Consider the following 19,603-nt stretch of genomic DNA (forward strand, 5'->3'; position numbering starts at 1 on the left):
AGAGAACAATCCTCCATTTTTCCACCCAAGAAATTGACAAATGCTGGTTCCTGGGCCGATATGGAGGGCCCTCTGGGGCCTGATTCTGGGAAGCAGAGGCCCCAGCTCGCCTGAAATTCAAAGCCAGGGCCCCTCCCCTTCAAGCACAGAGAGCCAGGACGTGGAGAGGGTGGTTTATTGTGTGAAGAGGCTGATTGTACAGAGCAAAGATTGTACTGACACAGGTAGGGTGAGGGATAGCCAGAGGCCAGAGCCGGAGGATGGAGGGGTGGTACCCTGTTCCCTCTGGCCCCCAGTCACCCAGGCAGTGGGCAGGGGCAGGGAGGATCGAACGGCTCCCTCCCCACCCTTCTACCCCCATTACTGGGTAACAGGGAGTCAGGCTATATCCAATGACCAGGCAGAATACGGCAGGAGACCCTCAACACCCTGCTCCAAACCCCTAAAATGCATGAGGTCCCCTAGTCTGGCTTCTGCAGTCTACGAACCCCCCGTTTCCTCAAGCAGCCTGGCCACCCCTCCTTCCTCCTCCAGGCCCTGGCAGCAAACTGGGCCTGGACCAGGTCGTTTCAGGCTAAGAGGCATGGGAGGGTGCCCTGCCCCTGCCCCGGTGCCTCAAGGGACAGCCCACAGCTCCCTGCTGGGCAACCCATGAGGGCTCAGTGGCCTGGTGGCCTCTGGGGATGATGGGCAGCACAGAGACGGGTCTTGAGCGGGGAGCCAGAGGGAGGTGGGGGCTCCGGCCAGGGCCTGCAGCCCTGGAGATGGGAGGCTCCTGGGAGTCCAGCCCTCCGGGGTGGGGGTGGGGCGATCAGAACCTGTCCCCACCAACCCAGCCACAGGGGCCTTTAGGGCCTGCCACCGGGGACTCCGCCCGTCTGCCAGCCCCAGCTCTGACTGTGGCAACGTAAAGCCTAGAAGAGTAGGTCAGGGGAGCATCAGGGGCCCGGGGCCCCCACTCCTCTGGTCCCAGCCCCTGGTGGGCTTCCGTCCTCACACCCGCTGGATCTCAAACAGCTTCACATCCGTGTCGTACCAGACAGGCGGGTCCACATTCCTGCGGAGCGAGCGGGCTGTCACGGGGCTGCCGGGAGACCTTGCAGAAAAGACTGAGGAGGACCTAGGAGGTCGTCCCGCCCAAACCCCTCCCATCCTGATGTCCCACCCCAGGCAGTGGGTGCCCACCCTCAACTAGACAAGACTGCGCTGGTTGATTCTCTTGACACGAACCCCACTAGCGCGGAGGGACCCAGAGCTGAGGCCCCCGCTGAGCAGCCCCCCTGAGCAGACCCTCGGGGGAACGCTGGACCCACCTCAGATAGATGACGCCCCACATGTAGGTGCGGAACCACATGGCCGTGCCTGAGTTGGCCTGGTACTTGCGGATGAGGATGGGGTGCGGCACAGGGAGCAGCCCCACCAGGGTGCCGTGCTGCAGGAACCTCAGGATCTCTGACTCATCCGTCAGGCCCCTGCCGGCAAGAGGGGGCGGTTGCCCGTGATGTGGGAAAACCCACGCTGAAGTCAAGGGGAAGCACGGGGGAGGGGGGGGCGTGCGTCCAGCCACAGCCTGCCCAAGCCTGGGCTTGCCACACCCGCAGAGCCCACCGGGGGCTCCTGTCCGCCGTGCCCAGCCCCCAGCCCCACACTGGGCTCACTTGTCGATGCAGATCTTTTCCACCTGGGGAACCAGCACCTGGAGCAGCCTCATGATGGTCTGCAGCGGCAGCTTCGACTTCCAAGAGAGAACCTGAGGGAGCCAGAGGGCTTCCTGGGGCTGGGAAAGCAGCCCCCACGGACAGCGGGAGAGGCCTGACCCCTGACCCAGAACCACGGTCTCCCCGAGGCAGGAGGTGTCCCGCGCACCACAGCAAGGGCCTGGCACAGGGCAGTGCCCACGATCAGTGACTGTTATTCACGCTAGGAACTGTGGTCTCTCACGAGGCATACACTACGTGCCAAAAACTGTCCCCTTGGAGCCTCACAACGGCGTGACCAAACAGGACCTCTGGCCCCGTGGAAGGGCAATCAGTAGTGACCACAGGACACACATGAGGAAGTGGACAAGTGTCTTGGGGAAAGAAGCTGGAAAGGAAAGTTGAGTAAGAAAGCCAGCACCGTGGGCCGCTGAAGCTCACCCCTGCAGCAGAAGTCTGGGACAGTGTAGACCGGGGGTTGGGGTGGGGTGGGGGAAGCAACCGGGCCAGAGAGGCCAAGGTCACCCAGCTGGAGTGACCCAGAGCCTGGCTCCCAGGCCGGTTTTTGAATTTGGACACGTTCCCATCTGAGCCTCGATGGAGCTGTTCTGGGGCCAGAAGCCCCCGTCCGCCCCACGTCAGAGCCGCCTGCCGGAAGCCTCACCCATTCCGATGTTGGGTCCCACTGCCCACTGGCTGATGCGCTGGATAGTCGCCGCTGCTCCCGCCACGCCTGGTCGGGCTCCTGGTCCCAGGGAAGGAATGGGTGCAGAGTGGGGACAGAGGCCGGAGGGGCAGCCCTGCTTCCCAGTCCCTCCCACAGCCTGGAATCCAGGAGGCAACGAGGCCTCCGTACTGGCTCATGCCGGTGGGGGGCTTGCTCCCAGCAGAGGGGACAGCCCAGCCCGGCACCCTTTGCCCTGGGCCCCAGGCCCTGCCCGACCCAGCCCAGCCCGATGACAGGTTTAGGGCCAGGGGCTGACTGGGCTGGTCGGGTAAAGGCCAGCTCCGCAGAGATAAGGCTGATGGATGAGGAGTCTGAAGGCCAAGTAGGCCTGGGACCGGTAAACAAGGGAGAGGTCGGTGAAAGCAGCCCCCGGCATGTCCTGGGCACAGTGTCCCTGCCCTCTGCTGCGGGGGCCCCCGGAACGCCCTGGCCCAGCCCAACGGCAGAGGCCAGGGAAAAAGGGAAGTCCCAGTGTCGCCCCACTGCAGGCGTCCCCGTTGCCCACCTCCACGGCTGGGCTGCCCTCTGCCGAGCTCTGCTGGGACACGGGCTCCAGGGATCGCAAGGTGCCATCCTCTGACACCTGGGACTTCTCCGTCAGCTTGTCGATGCCTTAAGGGGGGAGTGGGGCGGTGTGAAGACACCTGCCTCAGGGCCCTTCTGAGAAAGCACCCGCACTGGGCCCCATAAGGCCCCCTCTTTCCCCCACTCACTTTAGCCATGCCTGATCCCGCCCACATGCAGTTCTGAGGCCCAACCCCCCCCATACCCAGCACCAAACCAGCCTTCCTGGGCCTCCCAATATCCCCTCCCCATCCCCTCTGCTTCCCAACCCAGCCCATGCCCTTTGCCAGAGATGGGATGACATCCCAGAGACCTTCCATCCCCTACCATGCTGGCATACACACACACACACACACACACACACACGCCCCTGCCACCTGCCAGGCCGGACCTGGGGTGGCCACCAGGCTTGTCTTGAGAGTGCCAGGCTCAGCGGGGGCCGCAGGGCGGGAGCCCTCCATGGAGGCGCCCTCCTGGGAGCCAGTTCGGGACAAGGGCTCAGGTGGCCGTCGGCGCCGCTGCAAGGCCTTGTGGATGGCAGGCGGGTCGGCAGGCAGGTTGGCCAGCTGGTGGAAGACGCTGCGCTTTCGGATGATGGCGTAGACCAGGTTGGAGTTGCCTGTAAGGAGGGAGCACGCCACATTCGGGGAGGCCCCCTGGCCTCTTCCTCCGCCTGGGCAGGTTTCTGGGAAGGGGGAGTATGGAGGACAGGAGGGTGTCTAACTCCAGGCTGGAGAAGGGCTGGCACCTTGGCGGTGTGTGCCGCTGTGGCTACACTACACTCCCTCACTGGAGAAGAGCTTCTGGGCAGAGCTCCCCCCATGCCGCTCCCCAGTACCTTCCAGAACCCCTCGCAACCTGGTACTCTAAGGAGTAACCCTGGGAAAGTGGGGCAGGCCCAGCACGTCAGAGTCCACACCAAGCCAGCTGTCCTGTACTTTGACTGTGTCCCTGAGCCAGGTCGTCAGGGAGGAAGGACGACATGGCCCGTGCTCCACGGCCCACCCTGAATTCCCTCGACTCTGGGCCTTCAAGGCCCCACCCAGCCGTCTGGTCCTGTCTCTCACCACACTGTCCCGCTTCCAGTTCAACATCTCACCGCAGGGCCCTTGCATGGGTTGCCCCTAGCCGCAGTGCTCTTTCTGCCCCACCGTACCTCCGTGTGGCACCGATCCCCTCACAGATCCATTTTGGAAATAATTTTGGAAACATTTTGGAAATAATGGGGACTGCTAAGTCATCAGGCACTGTGCTAAACGCTTCTTGCAGCTGATTACTTCCCTCCCAGCACCCTCGGGCGTAAGGACTCCAGGACGGCTGTTAGAACTGTCTTCCGGTGGAAGACGTGGAGAGGCTATGTGCCCACTGTCTCGTAAGTGACAAGTGGCAAGGCGCTCATGACACCAGGCCGTGTGACACGGCCAACACCCAGCGGGTCCCACTGCCCTGAGCTTCCCTTTCACCTGATGTAAGGTGACCTCTCTGGGTGACCATCTGTTTAAAGCCTCGCTCTGAGCCCCCATCCCCAGCTGTGAGCTGCACGGGGCAGGGAGCACTCTGCTTTGCTCTCCCCTGTAGCCCCTGCCCCCAGCACTGGCTTGGTATGCAGCCGGTGCTCAATAAACGCATGTTGAATGAATAGGGGCCGACAGGGCAGCCGAAGCCGGTTCTCCCCTCCTTAGACAGACCGGGAAGGTGTCCTTGCGCACGGCCCATCCCAAGTCCCGCCACGGAGGCCCCGCTGGGGCCGGGGCTGCCGCCTCACCGTCGAACTGGTACTGAATGATGTTGTTGAAGGCCTCCAGGAGGAAGAACACCAGGTGGTGGTTCTGGGCAGCGGAGAAGAGGAACCAGGTGGTGGAGAAGGCCTCCAGCAGGTGCAACAGCTTGTTGGCGGCCACCATGGACAGGCTCTTGAGGTAGGGGGACACTGCGGGGACGAGCCAGCGCACTCCTGGACCCAGCCATCCCCGCACGCCCTCGGCCTGAGCAGGACGCAGAGCTCCCGCTGCCAAGCCCTCCCTGTCCCTTGCCTATAAAATCCCCCACACAGCCCGGAAAACCCAGCCCCCGGAGGCCACACAGGCCACACTCTGTAGAGCTCCAGGAGGCCATGTGGACCACCCACCCCGTCCCTGCACCATGTGGAGAGCCGCACTGTTCCCTGAGCCACTCACGCGTGGCATCTCGCCCACTTCTCCCCATACTTCTGAAGGGGGGGGCGGAAGCAGAGGGAACCTGCCCCATTTCATAGACCGGGAAACTGAAACTCGGGTTTGTAAACTCGCCCAGAGATCCCAGTTATAAAATGGACCAGGCAGGGAGACAAACTCCAGACCTTTAAGTCTTTCTGGACTATCAGACTGGAATCACAATGCTCCATGCGTCATCAGAAACTTATTTTTTTGGCAGAGCCTGGGAGGGGGAATCCGAGAGATGAGACATGTGGGGACAGCCTGAAGTCACATACAGATCTGGGCGCTTCCTTATCTCACTCTCCCTCCCTCACTAGGCTGGGACAGGGATAAAAAAGCATCTTCTCGGGTTTTCTGGTTCACAAATGCATTCTCAGCGCCAGGTACACTTAACCAGTGCTCAGTTAAAATGGGTGAGACCGACCCAGCGAGCGAAGCAGGAAGGGAAGGCAGGGTTCTGGCCCCGGAACTCACAGCGCAGCTGGAGCTCTGTCCCACCAACTCGGGAGTCCAAAGCACTCCCATTGCGAACCATCCTCTCCACAGACGTCCACGCTGAAGCCATCCTGCCTCAGCTCACGGCCACCCACCTGGCTGAACCCAGCAGGCCAGCCAGCCTGAGCCCCTCCCCTCGGAGGCAGCTGTCCCCAGTCCTCGCTGGAGGGTAGGGGGCACCCTGCGGCCCTCAGACCCTGCCATCCAAACCTGCGACATCCAACACAGCAGCTGCGAGCCACTGGAGACCATTCAACGCTTGAAACATAGCTAGTTCTGAGATGTGCCGCACACGTGAGACACACAGCATTTTGAAGACTGGGTGTTCCTCCCTCCCTTCCTTCCTTCCAATAGGGCTACTAGAAAATTGACCAGTACAACAAGGCGGCCAACAGCGGTGGCGGGCAGGCCTGTGGCCTGGCGCCACCTGGTGGTGAGCACGGGGAAGGCGGGCTCCCAGCACCCCTACCGTTGACCACGATGGTGAGCAGGCAGTCGAACAGGGGCTGCAGCCGCTGGTGACCGCTGGTGATGATCTTGTGGAACACCTGCGCCAGGAGACAGAGGGGTGGCCGTGGGGTTCCCCTCTACCTCCAGACTCAGCCAAAGGGATGCCCCCCATGCCCCCAGGTCCTGGCGGAGGGAGCCCCCTCACCACAATGAGCAGGTCCGCGTGGGTACCGGTGAAGACCGGGATGTCCATGGGCACGCGCACCGAGTAGGGCTTGTTCAGCCGCACCCCGAAGTTCCGCTCCCCGCTCAGAAGCAACAGGATGAAGACTCCGATGTGCATCAGGCCTACCCGGGCTGCAGCGTGGGGTACAGTAGTCAACACAGGGTGGGCTCCATAGGAAGGACTGCGGGGCAGGGACCCAACCCAGCAGCATTGGAAGAAGCCCCTTCCCGGGAGGTCAGAGCCCCGGAGCCTCAGCTCGTGGGAGGCAGCGCAGACTGGCCAGACCTGCCCCTCTACAGGGAAGCCCCCAGGATCTCACGCCCACCCCAGCCTTACAATGATCCGCTCGGGCATCATTGAGGAAGTAGAGAATGGGGACCAGGATGTCCAGCACGTCACTGCTCTTGAGCACAAAGAAGAGGAATTTCTGGAGGGAGGGAGTGAACAGGTCGGCAGGGTCAGAGGGGAGACCGCTGTGTCCCACCCTCTCCCCACCCCAGGCGCCTCCCCAGAGGCTGTCCCCATCCCGGGCTAACCAGAGCATCCGCTCCCCACCGCAGGGCACACCATGGCCCACCAGGCTGGCCCACCTTATTGAAGTCACAGAGCTTCCAGAAGAGGACCAGCAGCTCCTGGTGGAACTGGATCTTCTTGGTGGAGTTGGGCAGGTAGGTCTGGAGCAGGGGGTTGGAGAGCAGCCGGGCTATGCCCTTGAGGATGAACTGGAAGTCCTGAGTGGGGGACAGCAGGGTCTGTCCGGTCCGGCTCCCTCACAAACGCCTCCTCACTCCCCCCCCGAGCCTGGTCCCCCCTCTAGAGCCTGAAAGGCCCAGCTTCTGTCATCGGTAGCTGTCCTGGAAGCTGAGTCCAGGGCAGGTCTGGACGGAACCCCCACCCCTTCCCCAGACCACAGACTCCCTCATTCTTTAGCAAGGCTGCTCCTTAGGGACGCCCCCAAACCACACCCTGAACCGGCCCCTGCCCATCCGGACTCCGCGTGGACAGATGCCATCCCCCCACCCCTCCCCATCACCCTGTCACACCGGAGGCACACTCTACGACTCTCAAAGAGCTCTCACTTACTAAGCACCTCCTACAACAAGAGGAGGAAGCAGTTGCTGTCCCCACGTTACAGCAGCAGGAGCCAGAGCTCTGGGAGCCCAAGAACCTCCCCCAAGGTCACAAGACACACAATCTCAGCTCTGCCTGGCCTCTAAGTGCCCTATCCTTCCCCCCACCAAAACCTAACATCAGAGCCACCTCCTCCTGGAAGCCTGCCCAGCTGTTCCCACCCAGTTGAGGCCATTAGCCCTTTTCTGCATCTCAAAACCCTCAAAATTCTGCCATCGCTATTTCACTTGGGCCGGTCAAGTCCATGGGGACCATGGTTCCTTCCTATAGGGGTCAGGACTCCCCCAGCCCCATCTCATCTCCACCCCTTGTGCCCCTGCAAGGCCATAACCATTGCAGCAGGTGGGCGCATTGAGAACCCACTGGAACAAGAGCAGGGTCCCACTTACCTCCTCCCGATGGATGCGGGACAGGTAGTTTACAAACAGGTTCTCGGGTCCTGGAGGCTGCCGAGGGTGGAGCCTGGGATAAGCAGGTGGCTTCACCCCTTGCCCCTACCTTGGGCCCCTCAGACATCCCCAGGCTACCACAAGGTGCCCACGGGGTATCCCTTGCCCAGCTCGGCTAAGGAGAGTGCCCAGAGCCTGGTGGGGCCAGCTGCCCTCCCCGCCACTCCCGTCCTTACATCCGTGTCGTCCATGGCAGTGCCTGTCGTGGTGCCGTCCACGGTGGGGCTGGTGCTGGTGGCACTGTCGTGGTCCAAGGTGACAATGAGCACCTGGGCCGCCTCCTCCACCAGGGGTTCCCGGTAGTCGGAGAAGAGCAGGTGGTTGTAGGGGATCCCGTAGCCCACAGGGTCATAGGCACACACGGTGTTGAGGAGGGAGGTAAACAGGGGGAGGGCGTGTCTGCAGGAGAAGAGGAACAAGGCTATGGAGACCAGCCGCCAGGGGGCCACACGGGAGGGTCCCTCAAGCCACCCCCTCCATCCACAAGGCTGGGGGCCAGAGAGCAGAACCAGGCTCATCCCTCCCTGAGGAAAAGAGACCTCTCCTTGTCCTGGCCTGCCTCCGGGACCCAGGCCAGGCCAGGCCGAGGGCAGAGGAATTTATACCAAGAGTGGGGCAGCCAGTTATGGGGGAAATCATGTCCACGCCCCTTAGATTTTCCCCCAAGAGCTAAAGCCCATTAAAAACAAATTGTAAGGGCGCCTGGATGGCTCAGTGGGTTAAGCCGCTGCCTTTGGCTCAGGTCATGATCCCAGGGTCCTGGGATCGAGTTCCGCATCGGGCTCTCTGCTCAGCAGGGAGCCTGCTTCCCACGCCCCCTCTGCCTGTCTCTCTGCCTACTTGTGATCTCTCTGTCAAATAAATAAATAAAATAAAAAAACAAAACAAATTATAAGACTATGTTTAGAGCAGTTTTGGGTTCACAGCAAATATCATGAGGAAGGAACAGAGACTCCCCCCGTGCCCCCCACCCCCACCCATGCACAGCCCCCCCCCATACTGACATCCCACAGCGGAGTGGCTTGTGTTATAATCAACGGACCTACATGGACCCATAATTTACATTAGGGGTCCACTGTGGTCCCTGAGGGGCAGGTGCCCTCCCCCGGGGCTTCAAAGCAGGGGGCTGGAGTCCCCCAAGGAGGGGGGCTTCCCCGAGGGGAGCGGAGCGTGCGCTGGATCACCCAGTTCCCAGGCCAGAGACTGACATCATTCAGAGATCTGTAAGATGTCAGGGTTCAAGCTCCTTATCTTACAGGCAAGGAAACTGAGACCCGGAGAGGTTAAGTGAGTGGCAAAGCGTGGCCGCTTGCCTGATAACGCTGGTGAGAGGAGAAAAAAAACAAAAACAAAAACCCTGGACAGATTTGGATTGTGGCTGGAGGAGGGAGTCTCCTCGCTTCCCTTCTCTTCTTTGGGGTGGGGAGGCGGGAGTTGGGCAGAAGGCCAGCGAAACCTGAAGGACATGGCATGCCATGCAGGAAGGAAGAAGCTGAGCCATGACCGTGGCAGGATGGGGGGCGGGGGGGGGCGGCGGTGCACACTAATTCCCATGCCTCCGCAGGGCCTTGGGCACAGCTGCTGTCGTGGGGCTGGAGCACCCCAGGTGCTTTACACACTCAGTCCCGCCCTGTGACTCCCCCAGAGCCCAGGAGCACCCCCCCGTGTGGGCCAGGCTTCCCCACCCTCCAGGGTGGTCCTTACGCCCTCTCCCCACACACTCTCTACGCCCGCAGCCCTGGCCCAGACGAGCCTCAGGGAGCCCCAGGGAGCCCCTGAGAGCTTCCAAGGAGGCTGGTCTGAACCAGATGGGTCGTGACTGTGAAACTACACAACGGATTCTGAAAACTTCGCACGAAGAGGGAATGTAAAACCTCTCTGTAATTTCGCATCTCGAGCACGTGTTAAATACTAGTATTTGCTGTATATCGGGTTAAGCGAAATATTAAAATGAATTTCACCTGTTTCTTTTTTACTTTTCTCATGTCACCACTAGAAATGTTCAACTTATGTTGACATCAGCATATGTGGTTTCCATTGTATTTCTGCTGGACAGCGCAGCTCTGGACGGAGGACCCAGGTACTGGCTGGTCACCTAGGGCTTCCTCCAGGGGAACACTGGACCCGCCGTCATAACAAGGGCTGTTAAGTTACACGTCATCACCACCAGGGGGCACCACCTCCCCCTCAACTAAGACTCCAGGATGGCCCGCGACCTCTGGGGCTGCCTGCAGCAAGGAGGAGAATGGAAAGAAAGACCAGGGGCCCCTCACCTGTTCTCCGTGGAACAAAAGAACTGCACCCACGGGTTGGGGCTGCCACTGTCCGGAGCTGGGGGCAGGTACATGGCCTCAGAGAAGCAGGTCAGCAGCAGTTTCAACAGCTCCATCCTTGGCGGGGAGGGGATGGCAGGGGGTCAGTACCTGAAGATCTCCATTCTCTAGGAGGGCGTGCCCACCCTGCCTAGCTCCAGCACAAGTCCATGAAACAAAATGACCCCATTTTCCCCCTGTCAGGCTGCTGTGGGGTCACGAGTGGACAGGGTCTGCTTGAAAGACCCCACACATGGTTCCCTCTCTGAGCCGGGGAGGCGGGGGGCAGGGCAGGCCTGGAGTCCAGCTACACTGTGGGCTCTGGGTCCAAGCAAAACTCACCGGTTCAGGTCATGGATGTAGTTGGGCTGGGGGGAGTGAGCAAAGCCCACACCAGCCTCCCAGATGTATTCACAGCTGTCCAGGGAGTGGACGTCCTCTGCTGAGTCCTGGGGACACAGTTCGGGGGGGGTGATCAGGCTGGGGGTGGCCAACCCAAGTCCCCCCACCATCGTCCCTGGGGTCAGAGACCCTCATATTCTCCTAAAAACAACCCCTCAAAATGCCCCCGGGGATAATGCACAATGAATGTTCTCAGCCTCTTGAAAGCTAATTTTTCTTCTCTGGTTCTTTTATTTGCTCAGTCCAGCTTGGGGTAGGGAGAGATAGAAAAGGAGGGGAATGGAATTGGGTGCACCTGGTTGTATGTGGGGGTGGGGGGGCAGAGAACACTGAAGGTCAAGTCCATGGGCCCACAGGAAGTGAGCAGGCCAGACCTCCTGGGTCCAAGCCCCACCCCCACCCCCCACTGCCCAGGCGAGGACAATGGGTGCTTGTGCTCAGACTCCGGGATAGAGGGGGCAGGGCCAGGCACCAGCTGGCTCCTCTCCAGCTGGGCCAGTCACCGGCCCCTTCCCAGACCTGCCCAGCTCTTTGGGGGCAGCCCCTGCTCCCACAGGGTCCTGCCTAAGGGAACTTCAACCCCCAACCCAGAACCAAAGCCCTCCCAGCCTAAAGGTGGGAGATCAGGGGCTCTCACCACAGTGCTCCTTCGGTGGCTCTGGACAGTGAAATCTGGACAGAAGAGGAGGTCGGCGATGGCCAGGAGCAGGGACTCAGCGAGGGGCCGGGCATTCTCATCATCATCGTCTCCCTGCTCAGGATATAGCACAGGCCACCTCAGTGGTCAGTGGCGAAGCGGAAGTGGCCCCAGGACTTGGGAGTTGGAAGGGGGCTGGATCTGGGCCCAGGCAGGCACCCATGGGCAGAGGGTGAAGGAAGACACGGAAGGAAAAGGAAGTAGATTCCCAACCTCCCCAGACCTCCTGAGGCAGAAGGGGGCTGGGGCCTGGAAAGAAACCTCCCCCGGGGCTGGAAGGAGCCAGGCCAGGTCCCGAAAACTCTAGAGCCCTGGGCCTGCTGGGAATCCCTGGGGTCCTACCCTCACCCAGTTGCCTGGAGATAAACCAAGGGAGGGGAAGGGTGGGTAGGGAGGGTGCCCAGCTGCCCTGCCCCCGTGTCTGCCCAGCCGAAGGGGCAGACACCCATGTGGGAGATGCCTCGGCCGCAACCCCCCTTCCCCTTCCCCTGTACTTCCCATACCCCACAAGAGATTTGGAGGAATGTGACGGGCCCTGAACGGGTTCCCTCCGTCTCGCCACATCCTTCCCACCCGGCCCCACAGCCAGGCCCACAGACCCCTGCTCGTCCTGCCCCGGGCACTGTGGACCAGAAGAAGCCCCTCCAGTCAGGGTCCTCGAAGATGTAGGGCAGCACACGGGTGAGAAGCCGGCTGCAGTTCAGGACAATCTGCTTCTCCTTCTCCGAATGGCAGCCACTCTCGGCTCCCTGCACCAGCTTCTCCACGGCCTGTGGGGACAGGGTGGGGAGCGGGGACATCACGCTTTTGCCGCCAGGATGGGTGCCCCAGGCTTCAGAGGGGGAGAGGCAGACAGGGTCAGCCAGCCCAGGGGGATGGGGAGCGGGTCAGAGAGCAGCCTAGGGCATGCCCCAAAGAGCCCAGCCCACCGCTCACTGGCTGAGACCTCGCTACGTGGCCACCTGTCAGTCTGTTTCCTTGTCGCTAGTGACATGAACCGCGGTCCCCCGCCCAGGGTGAGCCGAAGGAGCTGATGTGCGGAAGCCCTCGCAGAGGGTGGCTGCCAGGATCTCCTCCCCGGCCAGAGCCCAGCCAGTGGGGACAAGTGGGTACAGCCAGGGGACTGCCCAGACCTGGACAGGTGGGCGGTCATGGCAGCCTGCTCTCTGGGTCCGCAGGGCTGAGCCCGCTTCAGCCTCCACGGGGAGGGTGGGAACCGGCTCCGCAGGGAGCAGCCACCAGGGGCGAGTGCCCTCCGCTCACCTTGTAGCACAGAGTGGCCAGATTGGAGGGTGACTCCTCCCGCACGGCCCGGATCTCTGCCGCTGGCACCAGCGCGAAGACGTCCTGCACTGAGGTGGCCGTGTCTGCCCAGAACTGGTCCCAAAAGGCATCATCGGTGGCTTCCACAGGCTGGGGGAGGGGAGCCGTGTGTCCGGAGTTGTTACGTAATCCCTCTCCCACAGGCCCACAGTTTGCCCAGTCTATAGATAAAGGAGCCCTAAAAGGGAAGGCACAGCCCCCCTATTCCATCCCTGCTGGCGTACAGGAGCCCTCCTATGGTGGCGGAGTGGGGGGACAGCCTTCAACCATTGTGAGTCTCTGCTGATAGAGGCAGGCAGGAGACACTTGGCACAGATGTCAGAGGTCAGCCAACCACTGAGTTCGGCAGCCAAAGCCTAACTCAGTCCCCAAGGTACGGGGTAATTCAGCGTCCTCCTCTGGCCGGGCCTCTCCACCTGGGGACCCCCCCCGCCCAGGCCATGCTGCTAGGTCAAGTGCCTGGGGGCCAGACCCAGATTTTGCCCCTCCCTGAAGGAAGAAGACGAGGGGGTGTGCTCATTTCACCTAAGCCCACCCTCACCGCCCCGCCTCGCCCCAGCTTCCCCCCTCTCCCTGCACACCCAACAGGTGCCGAGCTAAAGGAGCCAACCCCCCCCTCCCCCTGCGGCTCTCTTACTGCACCTGCCGCCCCCGGAGCCCACCTGCCCTCCCCCCCCTCGGAGCCCACTGCCAGGGCTGCTGTTCAGGCCACTCTTGCCAAGGCTCCACCTCCAAATTTACGTCCTCAAACCTGCGTCCACACCGCCTGCAGCCCGTGTTCGAGGCACAGCACCAAAGACACTGTTCCCTCCACAAAGACCTTCGGGGCTCCCCGTTGCCGGCAGGATTGGGCCCGACCGGCAGCCAAGATCTTATCTAACATGCCTACATGCACACACGCGTGTGCACACACGTATACACACACACCCACTGCACGTAGGAACACACACACCTGTATTTGCTATCCCTGCGACACAACGCTGTCACCACTTCTCTTTGCCTTTGCTTGGACTGTCCCCTCTTCCCCGCAGGCCCATCCTTCCAATGCGTTCCCAAGTCCCACCGGTCTTATGGAGGCCATACACCATATGCACACTTGTGCCTTTTGAATCATACGGACAGTCGCATAGGGAGCCAGTTTGAATCATAAGCTCCACTTCCGGAAATGCTTCCTGAGGAAATGACCAGAGACGGGCACATAGAAGGAGGTTCACTGGTGTGTTGTTGTTGATAATAGCAAGAAGTTGGAAGGAACCCAAATAACCAGAAAGCAGGGAACACTCAAAAAGTTAGGGCCCTTTCATAGACTAGAATATTATGCAAACGCCAGCACCATGTTGCCAAAGACTATTGATGAATGAAAAACGATCACGGTACAACCCTGGGTGAAAAAGATAAGCTATAACACGAACTACACGATGGTCACGATCTTTGCTAAATTATAGAGTCATAAAAGCCTGGATGAAAACGACGGAATGCTCACAGCGATTCTCTCTCTGGGTGGGTTTTATATTTTTACTTGTATTTTTCTGCAAACACATGTATTACTATTTTTTTAAGATTTTATTTATTTATTTGACAGACAGAAATCACAAGTAGACAGAGAGGCAGGCAGAGAAAGAGGGGGAAGCAGGCTCCCTGCTGAGCAGAGAGCCCAATAATAATAATCAGGGCACGTGGGTGGCTCGGTTGGTTAAGCCGCTGCCTTCGGCTCAGGTCATGATCCTGGAGTCCCAGGATGGAGATCCACATCGGGCTCTCTGCTGAGCAGGGAGTCTGCTTCTCCTGCTGACCTCTCTCCTCTCATGCTTTCTCTCTTTCACAAAGAAATACGTAAAATCTTTTAAAATTTTAATAATAATAATAATAACTCTGTTCTCTGAAGCCCCTTCTTCTCAGAATTCTCCCAGAGCTCTGGCCTGACAGGCTTGTTCCCACCCTGGAACCCTGCTCCCCACCCTCAGTCACTCATCCAAGGCCCTGACTCCAGGGGTCTCAATGCACTTGCCTCGAGGCGGCAGTAGCCCACCGGCCCTTCTTCCCCGACCCTGCAACTGGGGCCGATGGCAGATGCACAGCCAATGTTTGTTCAGGGAAAGGCTGTCATTAGTCCCAGAGATCCCTTCAACCCCGTCCCTGGGCAGGCCTGAGCACCAGTGGGGCTGTCCAAACTCAGGGCTGGCTTTGAAAGCCTCACCAAGGTCCGGGTGTAACCTCGCCCACTCTCCAAGCAATGCCCCCACTTCAAGCTATAGGATAGCAAGTGGCCATGGCCCGCAGGACAGACCTAGACCTAGTACCATGGCCTGCTGGGTCCCAGAACTGGTAGAGCAAGTTAGCTGGGGAGAAGAACAAAGGCCAAAGGAGGGGCCTAGGGCTAGGGTTTGCTGGCCTCAGCCACGGCAGCCCTCTAACAGTCCCTGGGGTCAAGGGGTGCCATCCCCCAGTGTGGGTGGCCAGGGCTGGGGTGGAGAAGGACATCCTAGAAAACCTGGGGTCACCTCTGGGAAACTCCCCATCTCTGACAATTCCCCCCCCCCTTCCTGGTAGCCCCTACCCCCTTAAAGGGGCAGAAACTCATCTGAGCACCAGTGCACTTGACCTCTGGCCTAGTTCATCAGGCAAGTGTCACCTAGGGATGAATTCCAAACAAGGAGAGAGACTTCAAAGGAGACTTAGGAGGCCCCAGGCTAGCCCAGCGGAGAAGCCAGAGGACAATGTCAGCTCTCCAGCCCCCACTATGGCCGGAAGCTTCAGCCTTGCGCCCGGCGCCTGGCCATCCCAGGCTGGCCTGATGCTGCGGGTATGGGCCAGGGTCACTGGAGGCCCTTGGGCTTCTGAGGGAGAAACATGGCTCAGCTCCTGTCCCAGGTACCCAAGCTGGGCCCCACACAACCCAAAGAAGCTTTTAAAATCCAAGCCAGTTTGTTTGAATAGAGTATTTCTGCTGCGGACGCGATGGCCCATGCCGCCAGGGCACAGGGACTGAGCTACTCAGGTGGGAAAACAGATATTCTCACCTGAGCTTTGCCGGCACCTGCTCAGGCCAGACCCCCCCTTCCCCCAACCAGCTTGGGAGTCCAGCTGTTATCTTTTGAACTTTCTGGGGGGTGAAGGGGAGCAAAGGACCATAGTGCTCTAGCCTGCCAAGGGTGAGCTGTTCAGGAGGGCCCTGTCACCACAGCATCCCCCCCCACACACACACACGTGCACATGTGTAACACGGACCCACCAGGTCTCACCCGGCCTATGGTGAAGAGTCTCCAAAAAAGGCAGGATCTAGGAGGGTCCCACCCACCCCAGGGAAGGTCCGGGAAACAGCCCAAACAGCTCAGCCTCAGGACCAGGCTCAGGCCTAGCCCAGGGCAGGAAGAAAACAGGATGCAGCTCAGGAAGGCAGGGCAGGCCCAGCAGCAGCAGCTCAGGCCCAGGCCACAGGAAAAGGTTCTTGGTCCGCTTGTCTGCTGCCCAGAACAAACATCTGTATTCATAGCATAGCCCCTGAGGGTCTGAGACTGGAGAACACCCTGTGGACAGCTGGCCTGAATCCCCCTGGAGACACTGAGTGGCAAGGTCTGGAAAGACCATCTGGGATCTGTTCTTCCTCTGCGGTCCAAGCCAGGTCACTACACAGGACAGGAAGCTTCAGGGTCTCTCCCTGCAGCCGGCCTGGTTCTCTTCCCACCTGCAGGGCTCCTGTGGTCTCTGGAGGGAGATCCACCCTGGTATCTGGTTCCTGTCCTCAGCTGGGAAACGGGACAGCACCATCTCAGTCACCTGCATAACAGGCCTGCAGCCAGAAAAGCCGGAGGCACACTGCATTTTGGGGAGAAGGCCAGTGCAGGTAGGAATCTAGTCCACCCAGATCCTTTGGGACCTGGCTGAGCTAGTCCTGCTGGGCTGGCCAAAAGGACCCTCCCCGCTGAGCCAACAGCCCATAGTTCATGCCTCCAACAACGTGTTTCCTTCCCCAGGTAGGTAAACATGGGAGCCTCCCTCCTGCCTCTCCCTGTGGCCTCACATTGAGGGGCTGGCCCACCTGCCACCCACAGACCTAGAAGCCCCATCCCAAAAGAGCCAAGTGCTAGAACTAACCAGGAGCCATTAGGAAAGTGGCGAGAAGCAAAGTCTGGTTTCTGTCAAACACCTCTTACTGGGGATTGGACTCTCCAGTAAGGCTTGGGCATTTGCCAGGCCCCTGACCTTTCTCTCGTGGGAACAAGAGAGAGCAGGACCAGAGATCTGGCCTCTGGAGCTGCGATCAGCTGGCTGTGAGAAGACCAACCCCTCCATCCCACTCTAACTGCCAAGAACAAGAGAGAGCCCTGGGGGTAAGGGTAAGAGGAAAGTCCCAGAGGGCAGCAGGTCCTGACTCCCTTGAAAGTGGGGGACCTGGAGAGTCAGGGCTGGGCAATTCTGTGACCAGAGCAGTGTGGTTCAAGGGGTAAGGACAGAAGGGGTAGGCAGGCAAGGAGATGGGTCCTGTGTGTTGGGGGCAAAGAGGTGGGCTGTGTGTCACTGGTGAACTCGGGGGAGCGTACTGGCTGAAAGACACCCCCAGACCCCATACCAGCCAGTCAAAGACAACCTGGAGGGTTCTCAGCCTGACCCAGAAAATAGAGGGTACCTGAAAACACAGCCATCCCCACTGCTGGGTCTAAGAGGAGGAGTCCCCTGGAGGGTGGTCCCTGGCTGGGAAACTGGACTCCACCGGCCGGGAACAGGTCCCTTTGCTAGGCTACAGTGCCTCTCGCCACTCTTTGCATGTTCTCGGGAAGACCCCGGCCTTCCCTGGCTGTGGCCATGGACCTGGGCCCAGCGAGGCCGCTACCACCGCGCACCAGCTGTTTCCCCGACCCGGTAGGCGCCGGCCGGGCTTTGTTTGCATTGAATCAGCCGGGTCTGTGCGTCCAGGAATCGCGGGCACCGAGGGCCAGGGAGGGGAGCAGGGAGGGGGTGGGTGGGTGGGGGCGAGAGTCGGGGTGAGGCTGAAGATGTGGGGCTGGAGGGGCGGGAGCGGGGGAGAGGTGGGGGAGGCGGCGGGACAGGTGGCGCGGACAGCGGCGATGCAGGCTCAGGGAGTAGGCACACGTCAGCCTAAGGTGGCAGCAGCGGCTGCGGGCAGAGAGATATTCCCGGGAGAGGAGGCTGAGGGTGAGGGGCTAGGGTTAGGGGATGAAGCCCTAGGGTACAGGCCAACGGGTCCCGCTCCGGCCCTGGCTTCAGCGTCACCCTGCAGGCCAGTCGGTCCCCCATCTCTTCACCAGCCAAGTTCGCACAGCACCCCCCTCCCCCGGCCCTGCCCAGCCCCCAGCCCCGCAGGTGGATGGGGAGGCCAGGGCCCCGGTCGCACCTGCGTCTTGGTGGTGAGCTGGATCACCGCCTTTCGGAAATTCAGCTTAGAGTCGGCCGACCCCATAGCGCTGGAGCCCGCTCCGGCCCGGCCCCGGCCCCGACTCCCGCCCCGGCCCCGGCTCCGGTTCCAGCTCCAGCTCCACGGCCCCCGCTGCTCTCGCAGAAGAGAAGCGGCGCACCCCGCCTGCCTGCCCGGCGTCGGCCCCGCCCCCGCTGGGCTCCGCCCCGCTGGGCTCCGCCCTCACGTGGCTCCGCCCACGCACCTGCCGCGCCCCGCACCGCCCACTCCGGGCGGCCGGAGTCCGCTCCCCGGATCCACTAGTGCCGTCCGCCCGGCGTCCTTCTCAGCTGCGCCGGGTGCCTCCGCGCCCTTCCTTCGGAGCGTAGTCCCGGTTACATCTCTCCCATTTCCACTCAGGGGCCCGCAACCCTCCCGGCCTCGCGTTCCCCGCCCCCATCCCCACCATTGGTCCCCAGGCCACCCTGGGCCCATACTTTCTCAGCCAGCCCTCTCAGAGCTTCTTCCTTGTCAACCCCTGTCCTCCCCATCCCCCTACCCCTCCCCCCACCCTTTTTTTTTCCTGGAGCATCTGCTTTCTTGGTTCCCTTTTACTGACCTGTCAAACCCACATCACCAGACAGCCCCACTGTTTTGGGTTTTTTTCCCCAGCCACAAGCCCCAGGCTCCAGGAGAGCAGCTCCCTGGTCTGATGAGAGTGGGAGGGTCCCTCGGAGTCCCACAACTTCTTTCTGGCCAGCCGTATTCCTTGAGAGTCCTTTTAAGTCCATCTATTTCAACAAATGTGTTGCGGAACTGGTATTTACTAACACTGTGTCAAGGACGGGGACATAGGGGTCTTAAGTCACAGGCCTGTCTCTTACAAGCAATTAGCTTGGGAAAGAAACAAGGAAAGAATTAACCGTTTTTCAGCCGAGTGAGCCTTTATAGAGGCAAAGTAATGATATTATTGATGATGATGATAGGAGGACAGTATCTCTAACCCAACAAAAATCTACCTCTGAGGTAAGTGTTACCCTGTTTTACAGCAAGGGAAATTGAAGTTCAAGGCAGTTATGTTATTTGCCCAAAGTCACAGAAGTACTAAAGAACAAAACCAAAAAAGGAAGTCCAACTCTGGTTCCCAAAGAGGCTGCGCTTTCACAATACCATCTTGCATGCGATGTCTGGAAGCTTCTGGAAATCCCCGACACTTAGAAAGCAGGTGGCATTTAGCTTAAATAGGAATTCCACAGGTGAAAATCGAGGGGTGCGCCATCTATCCAGTGGAAGGGTGGTACAAAGGCAGGGTAGGACAGGCATGGAGACAGGGAGGAGGAGAGATGGGGATGTTGCCCTATATCGCTGAATGAGCAGACTGCACAAGATAGCTCTGTTCTTGCTCCAGAGCTGGGTTTTACCTGCTCTGGATGAAACCCTGGGCAGGCTTCATGGCTTTTCTAGTCGCTCCAAGATAACAAATGAATAATGTCTTTATTTGGCATTAAAAAAATAATAAAATCCGGTCCACTCTACAAATCACCCAACCTCAGTCCATACCAGAGGGACATGAAAAATTTGG

At 60.1% G+C, this 19,603-nt stretch overlaps 1 protein-coding gene across 1 annotated transcript; it reads right to left on the reverse strand.

Annotated features, from left to right (window-relative positions):
• Positions 1 to 161: 161 nt before the first annotated feature.
• Positions 162 to 18,206, reverse strand: HID1 (HID1 domain containing). The gene is made up of 19 exons (XM_045986208.1): positions 18,022 to 18,206; positions 12,609 to 12,758; positions 11,945 to 12,115; positions 11,286 to 11,399; positions 10,589 to 10,695; positions 10,208 to 10,324; positions 8,111 to 8,333; positions 7,875 to 7,931; positions 6,945 to 7,085; positions 6,691 to 6,781; positions 6,334 to 6,485; positions 6,148 to 6,226; positions 4,754 to 4,918; positions 3,380 to 3,607; positions 2,930 to 3,036; positions 2,362 to 2,442; positions 1,659 to 1,750; positions 1,314 to 1,472; positions 162 to 1,057 (listed from the first exon to the last, which is right to left on the reverse strand). Exons 1-19 carry the CDS (start codon positions 18,085 to 18,087, stop codon positions 994 to 996), a joined length of 2,364 nt encoding a protein of 787 aa, XP_045842164.1. The 5' UTR covers positions 18,088 to 18,206; the 3' UTR covers positions 162 to 993.
• Positions 18,207 to 19,603: the final 1,397 nt, after the last annotated feature.

Source organism: Meles meles, chromosome 18 (genome assembly GCF_922984935.1).
Source record: "Meles meles chromosome 18, mMelMel3.1 paternal haplotype, whole genome shotgun sequence".
Taxonomy (NCBI): Eukaryota; Metazoa; Chordata; class Mammalia; order Carnivora; family Mustelidae; genus Meles; species Meles meles.

Bases quoted from the DNA above. Each gene is read 5' to 3' on its own strand.
- HID1 (XM_045986208.1), bottom strand. From the start codon at position 18,087: ATGGGGTCGGCCGACTCTAAGCTGAATTTCCGAAAGGCGGTGATCCAG. The intron at 11,400-11,944 runs GTCTGTGGGCCT...TATCCTGAGCAG, and splicing joins CCGGGGCAGGACGAGCAGGG to GGAGACGATGATGATGAGAA. The intron at 4,919-6,147 runs GTAGGGGTGCTG...TCGTCCCCGCAG, and splicing joins GCTCACCATCGTGGTCAACG to TGTCCCCCTACCTCAAGAGC.